General features: G+C 46.5%; 1 protein-coding gene across 2 annotated transcripts in view; it reads right to left on the bottom strand.

The window, feature by feature from the left end:
* Window positions 1-11,709: 11,709 nt before the first annotated feature.
* The window catches only part of LOC115308200 (RB1-inducible coiled-coil protein 1), a 55,242-nt gene continuing 41,333 nt past the window's right edge, over window positions 11,710-25,618 (bottom strand). For both annotated transcript variants that reach the window (XM_042286709.1, XM_029981955.4), the window contains exons 20-30: window positions 25,303-25,393; window positions 24,805-24,942; window positions 23,519-23,627; window positions 22,945-23,017; window positions 22,799-22,849; window positions 21,037-21,091; window positions 20,837-20,884; window positions 20,390-20,457; window positions 18,711-18,838; window positions 16,842-16,912; window positions 11,710-13,439 (exon numbers count right to left, since the gene is read on the bottom strand). In XM_042286709.1, coding sequence (XP_042142643.1) covers window positions 13,209-13,439; window positions 16,842-16,912; window positions 18,711-18,838; window positions 20,390-20,457; window positions 20,837-20,884; window positions 21,037-21,091; window positions 22,799-22,849; window positions 22,945-23,017; window positions 23,519-23,627; window positions 24,805-24,942; window positions 25,303-25,393 — 1,063 coding nt within the window. In that variant the 3' untranslated portion in view covers window positions 11,710-13,208. The remainder of the gene's footprint in view (window positions 13,440-16,841; window positions 16,913-18,710; window positions 18,839-20,389; window positions 20,458-20,836; window positions 20,885-21,036; window positions 21,092-22,798; window positions 22,850-22,944; window positions 23,018-23,518; window positions 23,628-24,804; window positions 24,943-25,302; window positions 25,394-25,618) is intronic.

Below are 25,618 nucleotides of genomic sequence, written 5' to 3'. Positions count from 1 at the left end.
CGACGTTCACCTGTCGCTATTATTGAAACGAAACCGAAACAAGACGCTCCGGCAAGTGCGCGCGAACATGTCCAATGAAAGTCCTCTGCATGCTGCCATCTTTCCTTACTGGGCTGTGGAAGGTTTTTGAAGCAACGCTGTTGGTCCGGAGCACTGTTGAGGCTACGCGTCGTCTGCTACGGGCTTATTTCTTTTTCGCCTGACCCAAAGTTTGCGTTCAAACGTGGAGAAACTTCATCCGTTATTAAGCCACCGAGGAATAGAATTATATCATTTTCTTGCCACAGCCGGCCAAATAAAAGAAAATAACTGAAATTCGGATGTCGATCCCATGCATTCCGCCGTACGAATGAATGAAAATTGCGGCTCTCTCCGCTCAAGTCGGAGCTATTTTAGTAGATTGTATCGGAGCAGCCGAGAGTTCAGGCGCATGCGCAAACACCTCTCGCTCTGCGCCGCGGGCTGATTGGCTCACTCGGGAGAGGGACGTTACGGCGAGATCATAGACTAGCCAAACTCTCTCCATATATGGCTCTGTTGCTCTCGCCCGGATGCAACGTTACTAAAACACTGCAGTTGGGAAACTCCCATAGAGACAGCTTTGAAAGAGCGGCCCCAATCTGTCTCCGAGCACCGAGCTAATGACGAACACAACGCCACCATTTCTCCCGCAGCGGTCACTCGAAGAACTGCACGTGACTTCTATTTTGGCTTTAAAGCGCGAAACACATGTACGACGAAACTGTCCGATCCGACGTCCGACCGCGCAATACGACGGTCGGAGGCGAGGGTTTTCGTAGCATCGGAGAGCGTTGAAAACCCTCGCCTCCGACCGTCGTATTGCGCGGTCGGACGTCGGATCGGACGGTTTCGTCGTACATGTGTTTCGCGCTTAAGAACAGATACAGCGGTAGAGGTTACAGGGGTGCCACCCCCGTCTCACCGGCGGACGCGCCGCGTTTACAACCAACGTTAAAATGCACCTGGGTGCATTTTAACGTTGCTCCCTGAAAAGCCCGCTGAGGCATAGCTGTATGAAAACAATATTAATTGTTCCGCAAAACCTTGCGAACTAAAGATGATAAAAACATCACGCGCCCATCATTTGGTACTAAACTCCAATAAATTTAATACAAAAAGAGTCTTTTCCGTTTGTTTTTACGCAAAAACAGGCTTTCAAAAAGATCAAGGTGACCACAGTACAGACAAACGATAAAGAGTGGCGCTGTTGTCGCATTTAGCTCGGTCTCGGTGAACGCCAGCGGCCCAGTTTTCGACGGCGAGTTTCCCAACTGGGTGTTTTAGTAACGTTGCCCGGATGTCACCGTCGAACCTGCCGAACCTGCTCTGGGTGAATAGATGAATATATGGCAACGAGGTAGAGGCTACGTGCTTCTGGGCCATCTAGCCAGTGCTTCGTTTTTAATTCTGGGACATTATGAGTTTCCTTTGATAGGCGACACTGGGAACTGAAGGAGCCATATAATAAATTTTTAGTATGTTTACTAAAAAAGTCAGTAGATTTTTCTGTTTTTCAGTGAATCAGTAGACCCCAGGGGGGGTAAAGGTGGGTGAGGAGGAGTGGCAAATCCCGTGCGCCGACATCCTGGGTCCCGAGTGAACGAACGCAAAAGAGAGCGACAGAACACGAGAGAAAGAAAGCAACGTTGCCATGGTAACGCGAAGAGTGAAAACTCTCAGCAATATAAACAGTGATAATTTAACGTTTTAAACTAAATTCTGAGCTATTCTAACGCTTACAAAAAGCAATAAAGTCATTACGCTGCATTAACTCCCCTTCTGTCGAAATCTCGGAAATCTGGTGGTTGCACAGTTTCGTATTCCTCAACCGCGCCCAGCCGCGCCCCACCAGCGAAGCCGGGTATATGGTTTAGTTTAGCGTTAACGCGAGGCCGTACATCTGCGCGCTATGCAAAAAGAAACCTTCGAAAAGAACGCGAGTATCTTTCCACCGGTAAGTTCGTGGATTGTTGAAGTTCACGAAACTGCTCTGATGATGTAACTAGGGGTGTCGCGAACCGGCCGCGGTTTGAGTTCGACCAGGTTCGACTTTTTCGAACTTTTAGTGGAAAGTTCGTCGAACCTTGTATTGAGGTTCGACTCGTGTGCGCATGCGCGACAGGCTGGCCAGTTGGCTTCGGATTGGATGGTAATGGCTAAGAGATGAATTAAGTGCAGCGCTGATCGGCTATTTCAGTCAATACAGTACTAAAATTTAAGTTATTAACTTCTTCAGTGAATAGAATTAGTTTCTTTTAATGGACTTCTTCCAAAACCGACGCGCCCCAATGCGGCGAAATACCACGCAATGCACGCTGGGAACTAGTTGGCCACTTAGTTTCGGTTTCGAGTGAGCAGGTTCATGTCGTGTTATCACACCGCGACCGAACGCGCTGATTGCGTTTTCGATTATCTGACTTTTTACGAATGCACAATACACTCATTCTCGAGCGATAGAAAACGAAGACCGGGGCACTTTCCTTGGTTCCCTAAACACCGGATATTGTGCGTGCGTATGCAAACGTAGTAAGACGTGGCTTAGTCACCTCGCCCCACGAGTGCATCTTTGAGCTCAGTGTCAGTAATCCCGTTTAGTACCAGTGTACTACAACTGAAATTTGGTCACCTTGAGCCCTACACGTATTTTGCTTGCCAAACGTCCGCCTCTTGTTACTTCATTGGGCGAAAACAAGCCGCATCTTCACAGGATTATCACAGTTGAGCCCAGCGTTGGCGCATGAACTTTTAAGGAAACGCAATAAATTCGACCTCACTGCTGCACAAAAGTTACTATGATGTCTTCCTCGTGTCATCACATATCTCACATTCAAATTTTATGCTGATAGGAGATTAAGTTTTCGCAAACACTGAGATCGGCTTGCTACGACGGAGGCCCTAACTAGAGCACTATATAGCTCCTTCGGAGCAGAGTAGCGCAATCTAGAACGCCGTCTCTCGGCGACTAGCGGCGAACGCCCGGAGGTTCCAACTGCGGTCAGAAATGCATGGAGAACGTGAGAAAATCGTTGTTCCTTCAGTTTTGTGGGGATGTACGGAATGGCAATCATTTTTGACATAATAATGAAACATTTTAGAATAATTTGCGATAAGTTTTGTGCCATGCAAGGACGTAACTTTTTTTAAAAAATTGCCTGAGCGGCATCATGCAGCAGACGACACGGCGACGTCACACCATTCACGTGACCCGCTCCGGCCAACCCGAAAAGCCCATCTCCGCTGCGAGCAAACATCGTCTGCTTCAAACGCCATTGCCCTGGAAATTGCCTTCTCAAAATTTGCACACGCATCCGATATTATTCAAACTTTGATAAAGTGTTCAGCGCTTTACTAACTTCACGACAGGCTAGTTTTGAAAAGTGTGAACTCGCCGTTATTTTTTTAATCAGCCGTGTTATGTCGATCTCCATGTATTCTCCCATAGGGCGGGCCGCCTCTTGGAACCCTGAGTACCACGTGACTCGCGCCGAGCTGCTCTGTCGGCCATGTTGTCGGCAAAACACGGGGTTCAAAGGATTGCGCTACTCTGCTCCGTAGGAGCTATATAGTGCTCTAGCCCTAACAAGCGTCCCCTACTCCTCGGTAAGCCTTTTTGGACGAGCTTTCCCTGTTGCCCAAGATCTGTGCCTTAACGGTGTGTCTGAAATTATCTCGGCATGCTCAGCCAGGAAGAAAGCAAACTCATAACAAATATTATAGCCATTAGCAACCGTCAAATGCGCTTTGAATAATTTCGTTCGTTTGGCGCACCGCATAAAAGTTCATGCCCGTCCGGCGCACTTCCGGCGAACGTTGCGACATTCTACAGACAAGTGCTCGACTTTTGCTTTCTTAAAACGGTTTGTATGTGCGAAAGTGCCTATATGATTGCAGGATAACTTTATGCGCATACGCGATGTTGAATATTAGTGGAATGCAAGCGGGTGGAAACTTCACTTCGTGCAGTGCTGCGGGGCAGTACAGGTAAGAGATGAGAAGTGTGTTCAAATGGAGCTCTTCAATGGCGCCTCCAAGTTTTACCTCGCGTACTCAGGCGTATTAAGAAAAACAGTAATCGCAAAAAGTTATATTTCGTCACGCACGAAACAAACTTCTTAATCAACATTACTAATGTAAAGGCTCGAGCTAGATGTTACTTATTGGTTGCTACAGCTTGCTGATTCGCACACAAGCAAGATCCCCGAGCTTCACAGCGTCGAAATTCCCAGCATTGGCTCGTCCACATACCTCGAAACGCTAACAGAAAGGCTCAAGTACAAAATACAAGCATCCATTAAGACATGCTATACGCCTCGGGCTTGTGCTAAAGCTGCGAGGTCTGGCCATTTAGGTTAGTTTATAGACCACAAATGACGCTCTCTATACCAGAAAGCATGAGATAACGGCCGTTAATAATCCACGCTCTGTGTGTGACCTCTAGTCGACGTGTTGATCGAAACCGAAACCACACCACTCTCCTCCCTGGCCAACTAGTTCCCAGAGTGCAACGCGCGCCGTGTTGCATGCAGGGCTTTATGGAAGTAGTCTATTGCAGTTGTTCACACAATAAAATAACCCTTTGCATAAAAAAAAAGAAATTTTCCAAACCTAGACATGCTTGTATCAAGGTCTGGCCACACTGTCCACAAAGTCGAACCGGTCGAATCTGGTGAAAAGTTCGAAGGTTCGTCGAACCGGTTCGACCCAGTCGAACCCCGAAAGTTTGACCAAAAAATCTGGTTCGACAAAAGTTCGCGACACCCCTAGATGTAACCGTGTTTGGGACTAGGGGTGTCGCGAACTTTTGTCGAACCAGATTTTTTGGTCGAACTTTCGGGGTTCGACGAACCTTCGAACTTTTCACCAGATTGACCGGTTCGACCACTGATCTCTATGACAATTGCTGGATCGCGCTTCCCCGCTTGTTCGCTGCGGCGCAAGTGAAGCCACCGGGCTTCACTCGCTTGGGATACGATTTGCCGTTTTTGCTAGCCTTTGCTGCGGTTTTCCAGCGTGCTGACGACACATTTTCTACTCGTTCGTCGTCATTCGCCGAAGAAGTTTTTTGAAGACTCTGTGTATTGTTGAGACTTGCCGTTGTGAACACGTGGAAAATTTTACAAAAGTGCAGTGTCGCAGGAAAAAGGCACAACGGGTCGAAAGGAAGGGCTGGCGGCGTGTTCAAAGCTTCCTTGGCACGCCGAAGTGCCGTGTCTCTGTGCCTTCGCACGCTTGGATACCGACCAAGAACCGACGCCGTGTGTATGTGTTCAGCGAGTGCAATGTGCGTGAAGCTGTTCGTGCCTCTGGATCAGCGTCTTTTCCCCTCGCGGTTTAGGAACGAGCTTAATCTAGCGTCCACTAGCGACGGAAGATGGGGAGAAGGTACGTCTTTTTTTCGTCCTTAGACGATTTACACAATACCGTGCACAACAGCTCCTCATCACTGATCAGTGCTGGCTTATTATCAACCTACTTAATTGCAGTTGACGTTTGAGCGCGGCTCGCCTAATTTTAATTGGTCAACAGATGGCACACGACCATATCGGCCGCGCTTCAAAGATTTTCATTCTCGCCGTCTTGTACTTTTGCTTTCGAAAACCCCCCTGGCTCCACAACGTTGCCCTATTCGTGCTCCCACGGAATCTATTAGAGTTGATTTGGGACATAGCCATGGTTAATATAGTACATAAGAACACGTACAGATCTCCCCCTTTTATTGATAGCAACTCACCGGAACAGCTGGACGATCCAGAACTCCGTGGCCGATATATATAAATGATCTAAAGGCATCTATGCGCGACACACGTTCAGAACTTTGGCGCGGCGTCAATTCTTGACCGGTATCCAAGCGTGCGAAGGCACAAAGATGCATCACTCGGCGTGCCAAGGAAGCTTTGATCACGCCGCGACACCGGCGACACGTTTTCGACGAGTTGTACCTTTTGATACGGCTTCACGCACATTGCACTCGCTAAACACATTCACACGGCGTCGGTTCTTGGTCGGTATCCAAGCGCGCGAAGGCACAGAGACACGGCACTTCGGCGTGCCAAGGGTGCTTTGAACACGCCGCCAGCCCTTCCTTTTGACGCGTTGTGCCTTTTTCCTGCGACACTGCACTTTCGTAAAATTTTCCACGTGTTCACAACGGCAAGTCTCAACAATACACAGAGTCTTCAAAAAACTTCTTCGGCGAATGACGACGAACGAGTAGAAAACGTGTCGTCAGCACGCTGGAAAACCGCAGCAAAGGCTAGCAAAAACGGCAAATCGTATCCCAAGCGAGTGAAGCCCGGTGGCTTCACTTGCGGGAGCGGCAAGCGCGATCCAGCAATTGTCATTGAGATCAGTGGGTTCGACCATAGAGATCAGTGGGTTCGACTTTGTGGACAGTGTGGCCAGACCTTGATACAAGCATGTCTAGGTTTGGAGAATTTCTTTTTTATGCAAAGGGTTATTTTATTTTGTGAACAGCTGCAATTGAAAGAAACTAATTTTATTCACTGAAGAAGTCAATAACTTAAATTTTAGTACTGTATTGACTGAAATAGCCGATCAGCGCTGTACTTAATTCATCTCTTAGCCATTACCATCCAATCCGAAGCCAACTGGCCAGCCTGTCGCGCATGCGCACACGAGTCGAACCTCAATACAAGGTTCGACGAACTTTTCACTAAAAGTTCGAAAAAGTCGAACCTGGTCGAACTCGAACCGCGGCCGGTTCGCGACACCCCTATTTGGGACCCAGAGGGTCTGCCTGCATGGTCCGCCGCTTGCGGCAGCCAGAATGTATGGGAAAATGGCGGACCTTTTCCTCTAGATTTAGTATACACGTTTGCAAGTCCGGTCTCAGGGCGCCGCCATCTTACTCAGTGGGGTGCGCTCTCGGGAGCGGCCATAATCCGATTACGCCGCCTTAGCAAGGCTTCTTAATCGGATTATGACTGGTCCAAGCGCACCCCAGACAGGCAAGATGGCAGCGCCCTGAAGCCGGACTTGCAAACGTGTATATGATCTCTATGGTAGACCCGGAACGAAATCAGTAGATCTACTGATAAATCAGTAGACCTGGCAACACTGGTTCGTGTGACGTTTATGCAAGCAAGTGGATAAATGGCAGTGGTTGTATACTTCAGAATGGGTGGTAACTTGCGCCACCTAGCCTAGAATTTTATCAACTTGTAGTTTTATCTTTTAACACTTGAGTTTCAAACCCGTTCCAACCCACCTACTACACTCACACTCCATTTCAACGCAACTTGGCGAAGAGCGAAAGCTAAGGCCCCGGGAAGCCAGTCAGAGCGCCAGAGCAAGGCTCGTGACAACGTGCCATCGGCATACACTCCTGTCACGTCCCTCGCTCAACGTATCTGATTGGCTCACAGGAAAGACCTAGGGCAGGGAAAGTAATCGCAGGCCGACTTTTAATGGATCGGGCAAATAAAAATAAAAAGAATGAATGAGACAGCGACATATGATATATGCCATGGAGCACACAAACATCAGTGCACACCAGTCGAAGCCGCATTCCAGGCACTGAAACCACGATGCAGATGTGGCAAAGCCATAAAGTATAAGTTCTGGAATACGTTCCTTGAGGTTGTTTGCTAGAGCCACTGAATGATCCCGGAGCCAGTGCTGCAGCCAGGAATATTCTTTGAAGGGCGGGCATGGGATAACTTTGTGATTTGGGGAAAGGAAACATATACCGTAGAATCCAACCATTTCATACTAAGTGCCCATCCCCAAAATTTGAAACATAAAAAAATAGGCACAGTACATATATAGGGTTGTCCAAGTCACCAGGCTCAATCTAAAATGGACCGTAAAAATCGACGCCTGCACGTAGCAATCTAAACTTTTCGTCAAAGGTGTAATTAACAGGTCGGTTTTTTCTTGTAAAATTACAAAGTGTAGCTTTCTTTCTGTAAAAAATAAGGACAAGGAACTTGCCAGGGGCTACGACGGGCAGCAACACGGGCGACAGGGGTCCAGTAGCGGGGTGTGTTTGGCGTTCATATTGATAGATGGCGCTACCTCCTTATCGTGACCAGAGCCGTATATTGGGAGAGTTTGGCCAGTGCGTGTGGCAACGAAGGCGCCGGAGAGGAGAAAAGTGAATGAAATGGAGGAGAGCGCCGAAGGAGCGAGAGAGAAAGAAGGGAGCAGAGAGGAGACGACCGACATTTTTTAGCAACGCTGTCGAAGACTGGTCGGAGAAGAGCACTGCTGAGGCTACGCGTCGTCTGCTACGGGCCGACTTCTTTTTCGCCTGAATAAAAGTTTGTGGCCATACGCCGCAAAATCTTCATTTAGTAGCTTTTTAACCCACCGAGGAATAACAGAATGTCATTTTCTTGCCAGAGCCAGCGATATAAAAGGCAGTAATCGAGATTTAGATGCCGGTCCCACGCATTTCGCCGGGAGAATGATCGAAGATGGCGGCCCTCCCCACTCAGGTGAGAGCAGCCGGGAGTTCACGCGCATGCACTAATGCCTCTCGCTCTGCGCCGTGTGCTGATTGGCTCACTTGGGAGGAGAGCGTTACGCCGGCGAGATCATAGACTGACCAAACTCACCCAATATACGGCTCTGATCGTGACGGCGCTCGACCACCGTGGTTTATTGAAATTAATATAATCGTATTGAAATGCACCTTTGGTTAAAAAATAAATGCGAACAATAAAAGTAAAACTTAAACTAAAAAAACGCGCCTGGATAACGGCGGCGCTTTTGCTGCCAACAAGTATCGTCTGCGTGTCGTCTGCTATCTTTCGCTGGTCGGCTGCACCTTCAGACGCTGCTCCCGACGCCATCTATGAATACGAACGCCAAACACACCCCACTACTGGACTTCGTTGTCTGGGTCGTAGCCCGCCGTAGACGCTGGCAAGTTTCTTGGCCCTATTTTTTACTAAAAAATAACTACGCTTCGTAATTTTATGAGAAAAACCGACCCATGAAATACAGCAGATGGCTACATGCAGGCACCGTTTTTAGAGCGCAGCTCTTAGGGGCCCGTTCCCGGCTTGAGCGTTGTCGGCGTCGGCGTAACCAAGGTCACGTGACCCCCCAAGGTCACATGACCCCCCCCAGGTCACGTGACCTTGAAGGAGGGGGGTCACGTGACCTCAGGGGGAGGGGTCACGTGACCTCGGGGTGGGGGGGGGGTCACGTCATGTGACCTCCCCGATGACGTCACCGGCATCCGCGTCGTCATCATCATCATCACTGATGACGTCACCAGCATCCTCATCGTCATCATCACTGATGACGTCCCCGGCATCCACATCGTCATCGCCATCATCACTGATGACGTCACCGGCATCCGCATCGTCATCATCACGGATGACGTCATCAGTGACGTCACCGATGGCATCATCGGCATCGTCACGTGACCCCCCCAGGTCACTTGACCCCCCCAGTACCCTTCCCTCCTCCTCCTCAAGAGCTGCGCTCTAATTCGGTGTTACAGGGAGTTGTAAACGGCTTTCACTTTTTTAATGTCCATTTTAGATCGAGCCTGGAGACTTGAACCACCCTATATAGACCTTTCCAAAAAGAGCGCTCTGGCCGCCGCCATTTTGCGAATCGAGCGACCCCTATCAGCCAGAAATTTCTGGCACCCGCCTGAGCTGTGGAAACCCGGTCAGCGTGACTCCCCACCTGCATTTTGCATTCGGAGTTCGCCGGCTTTTCTTGGAAGTTTTTATTTTCTTCGCCTGTTTAGGATGCTTACCCTTTGTATGTTATCTTCCACTGTGAGAACAAGAGAATACCAGGGCTCGTAGCCCGCTCGGCCTTCGCAGGAAACGAACGAAGAGAGCGAACGTCAAGCAGCCCGCGACGCAGGCAGATCGACGTTCCTGGAGGATTATTTCCGTCGAGATAATCTCCAAAAAGCCTTCCGGGCTGTGTTCCGGGTCTTCGCAAAAACTAGCTGATAGGGTCGGGTCCGGGGTGTGGCGACATAATAAGCACGTTCGTTCATTTGCTGTGAAGCTGTGCAAAAAAGGAGCTCTCTTCTACATGTTTCCCAAAACACGGCGGATTCCGTCCGATCGTCGTGAAGTGACTATCGTCGACACTGTATATTGGACATTCTGTGTTATTTGAGAACTTTCTCAAATCCTGTTCGGATAACGCGGCACCGAGGGGTACGTACAATATATTTTTTGTTCGATTGATGAGACTCATGGAATTTTATGTTGTGGGTGGGGAATATCCATGCAGTACGGATATCCTGTGTGGTCAAATATTTTGACCTTTATAGATTGACACGGCTGAGTTTACGGCGCCGTAAAACAATGAACATAAAATGAAACAAACATTCCAGTTGCATTTGTACTGTCGCGCACGGACTCACCAAAACAGCTTTCATTTCTTTCTTTTTTTCCCAAAAATAGAGCACGGCTTTCTTAAAGACCTCTATAAATTATGCTCGCCACAGAATACAAGATAAAAAAGAAAACGCGGCAATTCAGCCGCCACCAGCGTCCGGAATTGCGCCAAAGCAGGCTGCCACAGCCTACTGACGAGAAACTCCACAGCTCAGCGCAGTCGGCCAACACTGACGTACACTCTCAAAACCAGGGACATGCGCTGTAAATCGCTTCGTTCGAGACTGCCGCTGGAAAGGTCTATATGCCAAATTCATGACCTCACATGCACCCATCCCCTATTTGTTTTCGCAATTATCTTCAAATCTTAAGTAAGCACTTGCTCGGTATTTTACGGTAAGCACTGCCTGCCCCTCCAACGAAATGTAAGGATCTGTCAATAAAACCAATGCAGAAGGCCTTTCAACTGAAACAGGTCGCATGTCAACAAAATCAAAGATTAATTTGTCGACAGGCGACGTGTTTGTCGAAAGGATTTCTATGTTCGTTTCATTGACAGACCCGACATTTTATTGATTTTGCAAGGAACTTTTTGCGTCTTGCCTGGTTAACGGGGGAGAGAAAAGGCGGAGGAGACCCAAGGATTGGGTAAACACGCCTGCGAATCAATGATGCACTAAAAAAATTATGTTGTCGATGGAACGTCACATGGTCATGTGTCCACAAAACATCACGTGGTCATGTGTCCACAAAACATAATGTCGACAAAATGTGTTCATGAAACATGCGTCCAAGAAAGTCGTCCATAAAAATGTGTTCTGGACACCCCTGCTTGGAGTGTCGCATTCCATAGCGACCGCCTGACCAGAGTTTCTGCTTGGTATGCTTGGTGGATGTCACTGGCAAGTATATATGCGAGTCATTTATTGGGGGAAATAGAAGCTTACGAAAACCATATACGTCACCAAGGTTTTCAATGTCAAATGCTGGCATATATATTTGCCCACCCTGGCTGAGCCAGGCATTACACACTAGGCTTACAAAAGCCTATGCAGGGAGGCAGCAAGTCGTCTGCTCCTAGCGCAGGAGTTGCAGTGATGTCAGAACGACGCCGAGCTTCGATTGGCTTTGATTGAAAGGATAGTGGTTAGACCTGAATGCTAGATGCCTTAAGATCCACCCACTATTTTTTTTTCTTTTTTCAATCAGCCAATAAGAGCTTGGCAGTATATAGTGGGACAGACCCCACTGAAAATTCCTCTCACAAAAGACAGGAAAAAAAAATGTTCCTCACCTTATAATGTCATCAAAGCCTACCTTGCTATCACCGGAGACACAGACAAATTCGTTTTCATACCAAAGAACTTTATTGGCGATTGATTCCTGTACAAATATCTTACACCGTGGCTTGTTTTGTACAGCAGCAGTATGAAAAAAGACATTTAGATTGAAACTTGCTTGTTTATAGTAGTATCTGCTATGTACAAGTTCGGTAAAAATTTGGGGGGGAAATCCCGTCAGGTAGCGGTGGTACATTGCCAAAGCACAATCAGCTTACTTTGTTGAAAACACCGCAATATTTTGTATTTAGACAATAAAATTGTACCCAGGGTACGCTGCCATGCTTGGACACTTTGGCATCACAACTCTGTCCCTAGTCTATGGTTACAAGCTGCGGTGTATTACAATAAAGGAATATTCACACAGCACTGTCTAAACCTTATTCTGGTGTTGTGCCCTACGACTGATTGGACGCTTGTGCCATTGGATTCTGTGTCACTTTGTCGAAAACTGCGACATTCTGCTCAGAGTGTCAGGCACAAGGAATCTAAAAGATGAAAAATAAAAGGAACATACTGCCAAAACTTTGACTTGTGCATTCTTGAGCAAGCCAGAAGCCAAACGGATTTGAGGCAACGATTTGACTATGCTAGTGAAATCGACGACAAAAGAATAAAACCAAGTGTGGCTGTAGAGTTTGTCAGTACCCAAATAACAAATAAAATTGACCTTCGGTCGAAAGCCAGATTTTGAAGCTGTTGCAGCAAGGAAGCACCCTTGAGCTAAAATACCGAGACCTCTACTATCACATCCTGTGATCTGTAGCGAATCGATCAGAGTGAAAAATGCAGGCTAGAAATGACCCTTCTGTCATTACAGCGCTGGACACTTCAGATAACCGTCTTGACTGGCACTAGATGAGCTTTCCTTTCGCGTAGTCTCAGGTTTCATCATAAAGGTGTCGCAAGTATGGTAAGTACCGAGAAGTTGGCCGTCAATATACGTCCTTGCATCCCGTCTGTTACAAGGTGAATTTTTCTTCACTTTGAAGAGCGTTAAAAATTGTTGCAACTGTCATTGCAAAGTCGGGCTGTTTCACATCGCTTCCTGTTGCAGTCGCGTCAAACGGTTGCTACTGCGTGGCCGCAAACTACACAGTCGATGAAAAGCCCTAACACCTGTCATCTGGGTTAATTGGTCTAGAACTCCTCACAAACGCTGCTGCCAAAAAACTGGCTGCATCCGAAATGCTACAACTGCGTCGCCACGAAAAAAAGCTTAATCGCTGACTTCAGTTAAGGGACCTACGACTACTTTACAAAGCTCGAGCTGCGCTCTCTCTGTTCGACGAACGCCGCTCACAGAAAATAAAGCTCCTCACAAAATCTCGCGGCAGTATGAACTGCCAGCACGTGCTAAAACCTCCGAAACGAAGCACGGCATTTTGTAATAAAAAGAATGTCCCGTCCGTGCACATTCCCACGTTGACGAGCAAAGGATCACTCGAGACACTCTCGCGAAAAGGGTAGTCCGTCGGCAGTGTTGGTGGAACATGTCGGGCTTTCTTCAGGGAATGGGGAACTGCAGGGGGGCGTCTTGGGGTGAGAAGGGCTCGCCGGGCGCGCTGACATTTCCCGGCGCCGAGGACTCTTCGGAGAGCATCGAGGTGGTGGTGGTGAGCCCGCGCAGCGAGTGCCGGCGCTGATGCTCCCTCCGCATGGCAGCTTCCTTGTCCCAAAGCTTGCATTTGACACGGTAGAACCGCGTGCCGGCAGGTACCCGGTACCGGTTCTGCGACTGCGGTACAACGTTACGTCTTTAGAGCAGCAGTCGCCGAGCGGTTGCTGTTTGCCGGCATCACAGCGCAACAACTACGGGGTCATCTTGCACCAAACTAAAACTTAAACTTCAAGCTGCTGTGGCTAACGTGTTACAAAACACAAAAATCTGGTGCATAAAGCCGGTGCTGGTAATGAAAGCCAAGATGCGGTCAAATGAAATGAGGGTATTCTCCTAGTAAAAGAGCAGGATGGAATGGGATTTCGGGAGCGTAAAAATTTGGGAAAATTAATACGACATTTGTTAAAACCTGAAGGGACCCATAGAATACATAGAAGGATAAGAACATCTCCACAGTCCTCACAAACCGGTGGGTCGTTCCCATAAAGAAGATACTTGTGCGAGACATAAAAGTGGCCAATGCGAAGACGACATAACAATGCTTCAGGATATTGGCCCTTGTGCGAAGAGACCTCCCAGAGCCTTAGGACTGGCTTTTTGTCTTTTTGTAATATGAAGTTTATTATCACACTCCACGTTCCACTCTGACTGCCATAAACAAACAAGTGGTGACTTTATTAGAGGCTTGAAATCTTGGTACAGCAAACAGGCAGATGGAAGAAGATTAGTCGAGGATGTAGTGAGTGTTTTCTTCCTCATTAACTTTTATTCTCATATGACTAGGAGCTCAACAAAATTTCATATTAAGGTCTTTGTACATAGCTTTATTAACCTCTCAGTTGTTGTACAATCATATTCTTCCTTAATTTCACAGAGCATATTGCAATAATAACACTCTGAGAGTCTACAAGTAAAACAGCAGCAGTTGCTGAGTGGTTGTGCTGGCAATCGCTAGCAACCTATTCGCATGTCTTTCGTCAACTGAATTAACAACTTCTTTTGCAACAAAAAAACTCAAAAATGAGTTAAGTGGGGACACTGGCTAGAGATTGAACTTTTGAACTACTCAAGTGATTGAAATAAAATTTGCAGGGGAGATCTAACTTCAGATGTAGGTGTACTGTGCAAACTTTCAGCTCTCTAGGACAACTTTACATACCTGCATAAGAAGATGTGTCCCTCTTCGTTTAGAAATCTATGATATGCAAATGAAGCTATTAAGCACCATTTGAACTGCTCGAATATAAAGTGGGGGATGTGGGATTTCGGGCTGTTTAGTTTTTATAACCTAAATATAAATATTTCAGAAAGAGTGATTACCTCAAGATATCACATGCATATCTGTCCTACGTCAATTTTTGAAAACATAGTTTTTTCTCAATGAGAACTTTAATGTAAAACAAAATAAAATAGATAGCCCAATTCCCCAGAAAATTTCAATTCAGAAACACCTTGATAGTGGTATCAGAATAATTTTACTTTCAAACAAAAGATTCCTTCGTATGAAATTTGCAGCAAAAAGTGGAACTAAGAAAAATGCATTCAAACATTGAACTCCTTTACTTTGTTACTGCCTCACAATGTGTTGAAAATATTTTATGTCAATGTAACTATTTAGCACATGGTTATGAAATTTGGTGTAAGGGTGTATAATTAGTTTCTAAAACCAAAAACCTCAAAATTGAAAAATGAATTTTTCCAAAAAATTTTGAAACTTAGGCTTATGTCCCCACTTAAAGAAACAGACTGCCATTAACCTCTGCAGGGCACTAGGTTGATGACAGCCAGTAAGACCACTTGGTGGCACTTGTTTGGGAATGCCCATTTGCTCCGAGTACCATATAGGTTAGTTTACCCTTAAATGCACCAGAGGAACTGAAGAATATGGCAGTTTCAAACGACTCTTCCAACAGTGACAAGAAGCCAGTCCAATCATTTAGTAGTAATCAGGTGGTATAACATGCATTTTTTGACACAAGATGAACGACTGAGAAAGCATACGAGGTTTAGGCTCCTTTGACAAAGAGCGAAGCAAAGCACCATACGCCTAAGCATGAGAATAAGAACACTACCAGGGCAGTCTTTTTTTTTTATGAGCCTGTTTTCAAATGCTCAGAGACTACCAGACTATCTTTGCAGAAGATTGAAGTTTTCGACTCATTATCAACGGTTAGTTTCACGAACAGCAGCTGACATTTGATGATAGGAAGAAATGCCAGTCCGTTCCAAACTCCCTCCCAATGGCTTAGACCAGGGGTACCAAACACACGGCCCGCAGCCGCATGCGTCCCGCGACTCTGCGTGATGCCGCCCACAAACATCCCGCGGCTGCGAGCTCTACATGCGCCATAAATAGTAGTTTTATATAGTTTATTCATTTCAGCTCGAAAGGAGCTCTGCTCATATAACGTGTTCATACATTTTGCACCATTTTGTTTTTTTTGAAAGGGCTGAGTACTGCTTTGTCTGAGTATTTGCTTCTGAGCCCTTTCTTATGTAAATGAATCGCAACGGCAATACCCCTAGGCTGCAAGTGTGAGCTCTTTGCTCAAAAGCCCCCACGGCTGCACAAACTCGCTCAGCTGGAGCAACTGCCAAAAATAAAGCTATGAGCTCGGGCTTAAAATACAGGTATTTTCTCATAATGTTGCTATAAAAATCGCCGAGAAAGCAAGAACTGTTGTATGAAGAGATATTGTTTACGCCTGTTGAGCCATGGTGCGACAGGGCAAGGAAGTTGTGCTTGCTTCATTCTACTGAAAACTGCCACTACATTGATGTTTTTAATTTTATAACATCAGGGTGGGTCCAAAGTAGTCGTATATGTAAATGAAAGCTAGAGGCAAACCGGTGAGCTTACAAAAAGCAGAAAGCCCAAGGCTCCCCTAGAAAATCACTAGGGTTTCGCTGGGAGAGTCACCTGCTTTGCAATGCGACACACCACTGCTGGTTGCTTATTTTTTAGAGCACAGCTTTTAGGCGCCCGTTTACCGCTCGAGCGGCGTTGCCGTCGCCGTAATTGCACATCGCATTATGGGATGTTTCCCATAATGACGTCACATGTGGCGTCACAAAGGTCAGTCATGAAGGTCACAACAAAGGTCCCAATATGCACAGTGAAGGTCATGTGAAGGTCATGACCTTCACGTGACCTTCACTTGTGAAGGTCACGGCTTTCATGAGTGATGTCACGAGAGGGGGAGAATGAGGAGGATGAAGGGGAGAAGGAGGAGGGGGGAGGAGGAGAGGGTAGAAGGGAGGTGGAGGGGCATATTTTCCCCTCCTCCTTTCTCAGGAGCTGCACTCTCATTAGGCATTACAGGGATATCGTAAACGTCTCACTTTTTTGTCCCAAAATAACAAAATATCCCCCCCCCCCCCTCCCGAGTTGGCCCTCGACCTTTCGGGGGTAAGCTATCTGGCGCTTACACTCGAATGAGTTTGAGACCATTGGCTTAGACTGATGCATCCCAATGACTTAGCCACATTTAAAATTCAGTAGAAGTATGCAGGTCTCACCTTGCGTGCCTGGCAGTATTCTTTCTCCAACACTTCAGCCAGAACCCAGCCCTTGCGGATGGACCCAGGAGCTGCGCACAAGGAAAGCAGAACAAACTATGAAGAAACATTCAGCCTTGAGTAACGGCCAGAGTGCAGAGAAGCAAAAAGGTTCCAAAACTAAGCCAGTGTAGACCTCGCTTTGGATTTGTCCCATTTCAAAATGAAACAAGAAGATGAACTGCGTTACTTCTAGGGCGTGCAGGGTGTCTGAATCGACGCAAGTGTGCCGAATGACCCTGAAAAAAAACTTCTCCATATTTATTTTTTCACCGCAAAATTAAACTACGCATTTCCGAACACTCATTCTCCACCCAAATAAAGTGCTAGCAATCCGGACCAGACACTGAAGTTTCAGAGCTTTCCGTTATCTGACGAAAAAAACATTCAGCATTTCCACTCTGGTGAAGATGGAAGACCAGCGAAGCTGTGCTGTGGTGGGACTGAAGTATTTATAAAAAATGTTCAGCTGCCGTGGCGTCCTGTCATCGCCGGGCCTCGTGCTTGCGCTTGGCTTCCGTGGCACAATCGTCGTCTGTGGCAATGTGACCAGCGCCGGCCCGCCGGCGCCGGTTACATCGCCGCTTCTATTCTCGGCGGCGTTCCAGGCGAGCGATCTGCTCTTCGTTTGCAAAAGATTCGGAACCACTCGACATAGTGGAACTCGAGGCGATAGCGGCTTTGCGGCGTTTGTGCGGCTACTCGCACTGCTGCGCACGTCGCCCGCTCCTTGTGCTCTCGCTCTTCTTCCTCCGAACGAATGGCACGCGGCCAACCCATCGTGAGTCCAAAGGGCTCACGATGATAAGAGCACTAGCCCTATCTCAACGTCACAAGACACAGGACACACACGATAGGTAGGTGAGACGATGACGTAGGGTGACGATGAACTGGCTCGAGTTTTGTGTCAACACACCGCTTGCCCGCGGACGCGATAGTGGGGGAACTAGCACTTAACAGCTTTGCTGTAAAAATTACAAGTCAGTTTGAAAAATTTTTAATGAGAAAATGGAGCAAATTCCCGATAACTGATGTAATTCGTCTCCCAGTATTCAAGGGCTTCATTGGCAGCCATTTTCTTATGGAAAATTTCCGAAAATCGCTTATAACTTTTTAATCGGATAACGGCAAGATCTGAAACCCCGGCATCTAGCCTGGACCACCAGCTCTCCACTTGGGCACAGAATGAGCGTCTAGCAAAGCATTGTTCATTAAAAAAAAAAATGTATTCAGAAGACAATTGGTACATTTGGGCCAATTTTATTTTTGTGAGGGGGATTGACTTCCGGGTGTGTTAAAGGCACCGCGGATCGGAGTGCACAGAGCGGAAGCTCGCACCGCAGATTCCAAGGGTCCTGGGTTCAATCCCCACTCCTGCCCGTTTCAACCTGAATAAACATAGTACCGGCGTGCGGTCGTGTACGACTATTCCATGATGCATGTTAAAGGACCCACGCATCTAGTGGTGCTGCACTGGCTAAATTTCTCATCTGCAACTGAGACACGAGACGCCCAATGAGGCTGACTAACTTCCGGCTGTCTCTAAACATACACACAACACACTTATTTATATAATAAAAATAACACAAAAACTATTCAGCGACGCATAGTTTATTTTTGCAATGAAATAACCCCGTAAACTTTTTTTTTTTTTTTTTTGTGGACACCCTGTACATTACCGCACACCGCAACTCTCTGAGGAACAATGTGGGATGCTCACTGGCACCTTCAGGGATTCTTAGAAAAATTACCGTTTGTCGGAAGGTCTGGCCTTTCGGTTCCTACACAATTGGCTCAATCGAGCCGCAATGACACTATCTGGTTTCTCACCCGTCTGCAGGCCCAACGTCTCGAGGCAGTCCGTGTGAAGGAAATGCAACACAGGTCCAAGCACGAAGAGCACATAGTTCTGGTGGCCCTCGTCAAAGCAGAGCAAGACCACGTCCCCGGCACTGCATCTGGAAAAATTGAGAACCGCCACGACGAGTTGAATCGTTCGCCGTTTCCGTTTAATGGGATTCACTTCAGTCTATCTACATGGAGATGTGGGTAGGGGAGCGTTTAGTATAGTTTAGTGTGAGACAAAGAAAAGTTGTAAGATATGCAGTGGCTGACATGTATAATCTTTCTGGTCTTGAGGTGTTCGAACAAAGAGAAGTTGTGTTCTAGTATATCCAGAACTGAAGTTGGGAGTATAAAAGACGCGGCACTGCAGGCCTCCGTGGTGTGGGCCATTGTCTTTCTCTGGTGCTGTGGTTCTTGTAGGCCAACAAAAAATGATTATCTTTCTCATTAAAAGGCAATACACTAGGAAATAATAAAGTACAATAGCTGCTTAAAAAAATTATCTGCCAAAATAGAGCTCTACAATAAAAACAACTTCATTTTCTTTAATAATAAAAAAAAGGAAAGACTAATTTTAAGCATTTTTAATGCTTGCAATGATGATATTCATGGCTCTAAAGGTTTTTCTTGCCACAAATGCGTGCAACACAAATAACATTGGCAGAATGACACTCATATAATAGTTACTTTCATCTTTGCTTGAAAATGTAAAAAACAAAAACAAAAAACCTTAACATAGTTTTGAGAGGCTTAATACTATGAATATAGATAACATAGCTTCGAGAGGCTACTACCCCCGTCAGACGGGCCAATTTAGTGCACTTCAACCAAGAACACTTTGCCTTTAGTGTCATTTCTGTAGTGTGCTACACGGCTTTTTTCCGAAGAACACACTTGGCTTCAAGCGAGTTTGACGAACTCGCTTCACTCGATCGAGTGCGTGGCCCCGGGACACAGAAACCAAAAACGTGGAGTAAATTTTATTTTTTAAAAGGATTAGAAATTTGCAAAAGAGAGGACAGAAACTAGTGTCATTGCAAACAAAAAATAGTGGTGTGGACTTAGCCTCAAAGCTTAGGTTGACTTGTACCGAGACAAGCGCCGCGTTGAATTGATAGAAGACTATGGCAAAGTCAGTCATGCCAATGCTACCTCGGTTTGCAGAGGAGAATAGAGCCTACATTCGTTTCAGCATGTCGCTGTACGAGACAACACAATGATCATGATCTAATAAGGCAGGGTCAGGGCCTCCTCGTAGACCACCGTGGGACGAAGTGAAACGCCAAGGTTTGATCTTCTTCTTTATCTTGGCTTGCAATGATCGATCAGAATCATTCAATTGGCATAAAGAGCATTCATTGATGTAACATTGTTTTTTAGCGTGCCTTTATTAAAAAGACAAAATGTTGCGAGACATTTATGCCCTTACGTTAACATGTTATGTATCTAAAAGTATCTTAACCATCGTTATTGGCATCGTTTGCGAGTAACCCTAATTTTTCCCGTGTAACACCGAAACACTTGAAATGACGTTCGGTAAGCTGAAGTGCACTAAATTAGCTCGTCTGACAGGGGTATAACATAGACTTAATGCACTGAACCATCAAACCCTCCCCTCCCCCCCCCCGCTTTTCCGAGACTTGTCAAGTAAAAGATGTACTCACGTGAGGACGGACACCTTGTCTGTCGGCAGACTAAGAGGCTGGGTGCCAAAGGTATCCGACATGGCCATCTGCGATAGGCAAAGGACAACCATGGTCAGTGAAGCGGTGACCCTTAACTCTGCCCACCACTTCCGCGCGCGGACCCTCTCTCCACCAGATCGCGACCAGACATGGCACGACTTACACCTACGTGTATTGCTATGCTAAAGAATAAACCTACGCAGTTCAATCAATCTTATCTCGACCACGACAGCCACCTTGAACCTTTTTCGTGAAAAAATTTTAGGTTATGCTGCCGGGACTCTACCCAATCCTTTTTTCGTTGCAGCGTGACATATTGCAAGGCAAAACCGAACAAGGTCAAACCGAAACCAGGTTCCCAACGCAGAACACTCTGACGTGAAATCGCGTAAGAGTAGCCGGGAGCCATTTTCTGTGACCACTCACCATTTTCTGCTGTAGTCGAGAAACCTCCTGCTCTTTGCACATCAGTTGCTGTGTGCCATGAAAGAAAAAGAAAGAAGAAAAATAAGGGTGGCATTTCTTGGTGCGACCAATTTTGTCATTGCCTTGTCAGCTTGTGTCACTCTATCTCCACTGGAAAGGTTGTCCAAACTTTTTAAAAAAACGAACAGGAAGACCCTCACATTTCTGAGATCCCGGAATGGGTCTGCCTGCTGTGGCAGTCGAACCGTAGATTCCCTGCGAAAAAAGTGCGGAAGAAAAAAATTGGCTGCCTGTTTGGTCATTCTGCTAAAAACATTTAAGGGAATCTTCTTTTTTTTATTACTAAACCCGATAAAACTGCCCAAGCCTATTCAGTTATTAGAGCTGATATCAAATATCTGGGCATTTTCTCAGTCAGTAGATTAGCCCTCAAGATAATTAGAACCCACCTGTCTTTGGAGGAACAATAAAGAGAAAACTGCTCAACAAAATATTCTGTCTAACACGTGGCTAGATACTATGAAGTGTAAAACATACAATGCTGGGAGTACTTTTAAGGTCAAACCATTATTAGTGATCTTACCGCACATTTAATTTCAGTGATCAATGTGTGGCTGCCAAGTAATAAGTACAAAAGTCACCTAAAAATTTTTTTAAACCTATATTGAAAAATCTGCTTGCAACAGCCAGAAGAACACTATCTGTAGATTTCAAAATTGCCTTTTTCCAAAAGATTAATGTTTTAGGGATTTTTCGGCACCAAAGACCCATGTCCCCTCTTAAATGCAGCAGCTTTATAGGGTGGGTGGTGCTCTTAGTTCGGGTAATGCCTAGGGCAGAATGACCCTTAGTCTTTCAATGCCAAGGGTGGGTGGTCCTTAGTTCAGGTGTTGCCTGGGGCAGGGTTTTGTTTGTAAATGGATTACATCACACCATTGTACCCTCGTGACGCTGTGCGCGCTTCTCTTCAGCACCACCCCGATACAAAGCCTTTGTGCTGAATTTTCTGGGTCAGCAGGAGAGGGGAAGTGCACTTTCCTGCTCTTTCTACTCCTTGTTCTGCACTCTTTTTACACCACCTGTTTCTGCTCTTCTCTTTCTCGCCCTTCCCCCCCTCTCCACTCCATGCACTTTCTCACACCACCTGCCTCTGCTCCTCCCGTTCCTGCCTGGGTCCGCAACTCAGTCAGCACCACATGCAAATCCCACGCCAGAGACCGCAATCTAATCCCTGGCACCGGTTGGCATTTTGTTTCAAAAGCGTTTAGCGGTTACTGACTGACCGGCCTACACATTTCGTGCATATTTCGTGCTTATGCGGCCTCTGAGGTTGGCTGGCCCTATAAAGCTACCACTTTAAAAATGTTTTGTTTCCCGCAAAAAGTCAGCGAACTCACTACAGGCAGACGCTCATAACAAACAAACACAGGCATAAAAGCTGAAGCTCCGACAGTACTGTGGGCCAGATCAAATACCCTTACAACTACATACGAGAAACATTTGCTTTGCGAAGGATGCAGCAACTGGCAAAACGTGGTCCGACAACTGGAGTGCATAAGGACTGGCTTGCTAGAACTGTCTCAGTTAAGACCACATAAAAAAGAAAGCACTGCCAAGGCACTGCAGAGCGACACATGAAGTTGAGTCCCGAGAGGTAGAGTGCTCCAGGCTTGGAAGGCTTTCTTTCTCACAGCCTTAGCTAAGACGGTGTTTCTAAAGTCACTGATGGGGTGAGGTTCTGATTGCCCAGCCTCCAGAATGTGCTTGTTGTCTTTTGCCGTGCAATGGCTGCACATGCTTGCCTGAGGATCATGAGACAGCCCAAGCATTTACAAAGGTAAGAGCTCGTGCTAAAGGCGGCACAACTAAAACCGTTCCCCGTTATTCCTTCACTGTCGGTAACTATGGCAAGTCAGCCCAGGTCTAGACTGAACATTAAGAGACAGCCACGGAAAAACTCACATCATGCTTGCTCCATTGGGATCGTCGGCCTGAGAGCACGGGACGCCGAGCCTAGGGACAAAGAAGACGCGGCGTTTTCGATTTTGTTTCAATCGCTCCAAACAAAAACTCCGCTTCCCAGTTTGGAAAGGGGCAGATTCACTCACTGCATCTGCGAGACAAGCTCGGTGGACGGGTTGTTGTCCTCCTGATCCAGGGATTTGGCTGTCCCTCCCAAGCCTGCACGGAGGATGTGCGCGTTTCGGGGGATTAACGAAATATATTAGCAAATATCGGAAACATATTAATGAAGGATAAGTGCCGCGTGTGCTTATTGAGGTGAGAATGAAGGAATCCCCAAGATGCCGCATATACCTGCATAATTATTTACCTGTCTTTCCAAAGAAACTGAGGCTACTTTTGGGATTGCAACAGTTGTGGAGGACAAAAGATTTCTTAGATAAACGGTTGCGATTGTGGTAGCTGTGTATTTGATGCACACGAGCAGGAAGAGGCCAGTTCGATGCCGCTTCTTTTTTTCTGCCACGCTCGCAGCCCAAAAGCAAGACAAAACTTCCCGTGCCAATGCAAGTTCCAAGCTGCGAACGAGCCCTCAGCAATTTCCTTGCCCTTTGTCCGCCCCACATTCTTTCCTGAAGCACGATAAATTCAGTGTTCGGGGCTCTTTCAGGCCCGCTGCCAGAAGAACTGGACCTGACAAAGTCCCCAATGAGACGTCACCTTTGTTCTCCTCCAGCAGCCTCGTCAACTTGTCACAACGGCCTTGGATCCTGGACAGTTCTTCGTCTTTGTCATGGATGGCTCGACTGATCGCCTCTTCCAGAAGCCTCTGAAAAGTGAGAAGGAAAATGGTTGGGGCTACAATTCTTTTCAATACAACTTAAAAGAAACTAGTCTGCCTTCTTCCCATCATGCCACTTGACCAGGTACTTTGGTTTACATACACTTTATCTTGAAATCTTATTCAACCTCAAATACAAATCCTTGATGCGACTGTTTTTTCTGCCTAACACGCACATTAAGGTTGCAACCGTTTGCGACTGCCTACGACGATTTTCGCATAATTCTTGAAACCACAGGCTTGAAATAATTCTTGCAATGTTACGAAGAGCCACTTCTCACATATAAGTGCGTAAGTATGATCTCGTAAATACTGTAAAGCTTTGAGTCTAGTTATATACAGTTCCAGGATGTGTGTTCTCTCATCATAAGCAGCCACGAGTAGTTGCAATGAACTCGGTCACATTCGAAGACAAATGAGTAAACCAGCAGTTATGTATTGCCATGTGCAGCAAATTCAGAAGTTTGTGATGGAAATTAGAATTAAAGTTTATTTGTATTTTCACGGGCCAAGCCTGGTGGGTAGGTAGAGACAACGGGCATTTCTGCCGCACTAAGGCCTCCACTCCCTGTAGTTTGCAGCCAGTGCACACAATCATAGAAAACAACAACAGATACACACAGAGAAAGAAAAGATTGCAGGGCTAATGGCCCTGAAATTGTGTTGCTATGTGAAACATTCTTGTTTTAGCATTCTTGGTGTGGGTTTAGTTCTTGGTTTGCCTCCAGGAGTTGCCACTCCTCTCCACCCCATTGACTTTTTCCATTGGGTCGGCCTGTGTCCACAGACTACGAAGAATGGCGGGCTGCGACCGGTCACGTTCCAATTTTCCTGCTAAATTTAGTGGGTGAACTGAATTCATTGTAGGTCACATGACGTCAATTTTTCCGCTAAATTTAATGGAGGAACTGAATTTGTGTGTAGGTCACGTAACATCAAGTCATGGGACATCATTTCCCCGCTAAATTCAGCGGAAAAACTGCACTGACGTTGAGGTCACGCGACGTCAATTTCCCTTGTAAATCTATCGGTGAAACTGGTCATGCGATGTCACAGGCCATGGCTTCACGAAATGCGGCTTCATGCAATCTGGAGCAGCTAGCCAAAGAATGTTTCACGTTAGAAAGAAAACTTGGGAGAAAGTGCTTCAAGAGAGATGACTCACACAATGCACTGCTTCCATGTTGGCCTTCATAAAGGAGATTTGTTCTTCGTATTTTCTACACAGGGACTTCAGCTCGCTTGCGTGCCCGTCCGCGTCGCTTGAGGATGCGTCTACAATGTCCTCGATGGTGTCCTTCTCCTGCGTGAAACGGGCGGGAGGCATTTGGTAAATTAGGGCGGAGATTTCCTCAAACCCAGATTCTAGAAACTGGAAGGCTCTCACGATACTCTAAAAAAAAAAAGCCTCAAGTCCCAAATTTCCATTCTTCCCCTAAAAATATAGACTTTTTTCAGCTTATACCGACTCAAAATGACCTTTTAATGATCACCATGATTGTCCCCGTTTCACGTGCGATGCTGAAAAGGAAACGTCAAGGCCGCCACAGTGGCGGTACTACCGTTCTGCCCTCAGGCGAGATGTCTCAAGACCACTCTAAGTGCACAACACAGATAGCTCCATAACCCTTGAAACTTTAAGCACGGCGGTGACTGAGCTTGCCTTCGACTGAGATTCCTCCCATTCGCGCTGCATCTTCAGCCTGCCGTCCTCGATCGCCTTCTGGATGGCCTCTTCGCGGCATCGCTGAAGCCTGCAAAAAGCAAGAATGTCGGTTCTTTTTGCTCTTTTGTTTAGCTCCCAGAACAAAGGACATGAAGTGGGTCAAATGGCGCAGGGTAGCATAATTCAAAACTCGGCTCACGAAACAGACCCGTGCAAAGTATGTCAGTAATTGATTGATTTTGACCGAGCATATGCTGAACATGGCGATATTAACCCCGAGACTGGGTCATTAAAAGAGTAACAACAAAAGAAG

The sequence above is a fragment of the Ixodes scapularis genome, unplaced genomic scaffold (assembly GCF_016920785.2).
Source record: "Ixodes scapularis isolate PalLabHiFi unplaced genomic scaffold, ASM1692078v2 PGA_scaffold8__174_contigs__length_109621045, whole genome shotgun sequence".
In the NCBI taxonomy this organism is placed as follows: Eukaryota; Metazoa; Arthropoda; class Arachnida; order Ixodida; family Ixodidae; genus Ixodes; species Ixodes scapularis.
Note: the sequence above shows the minus strand (reverse complement) of the source record. Positions and strands in the feature narration are given on the sequence as shown.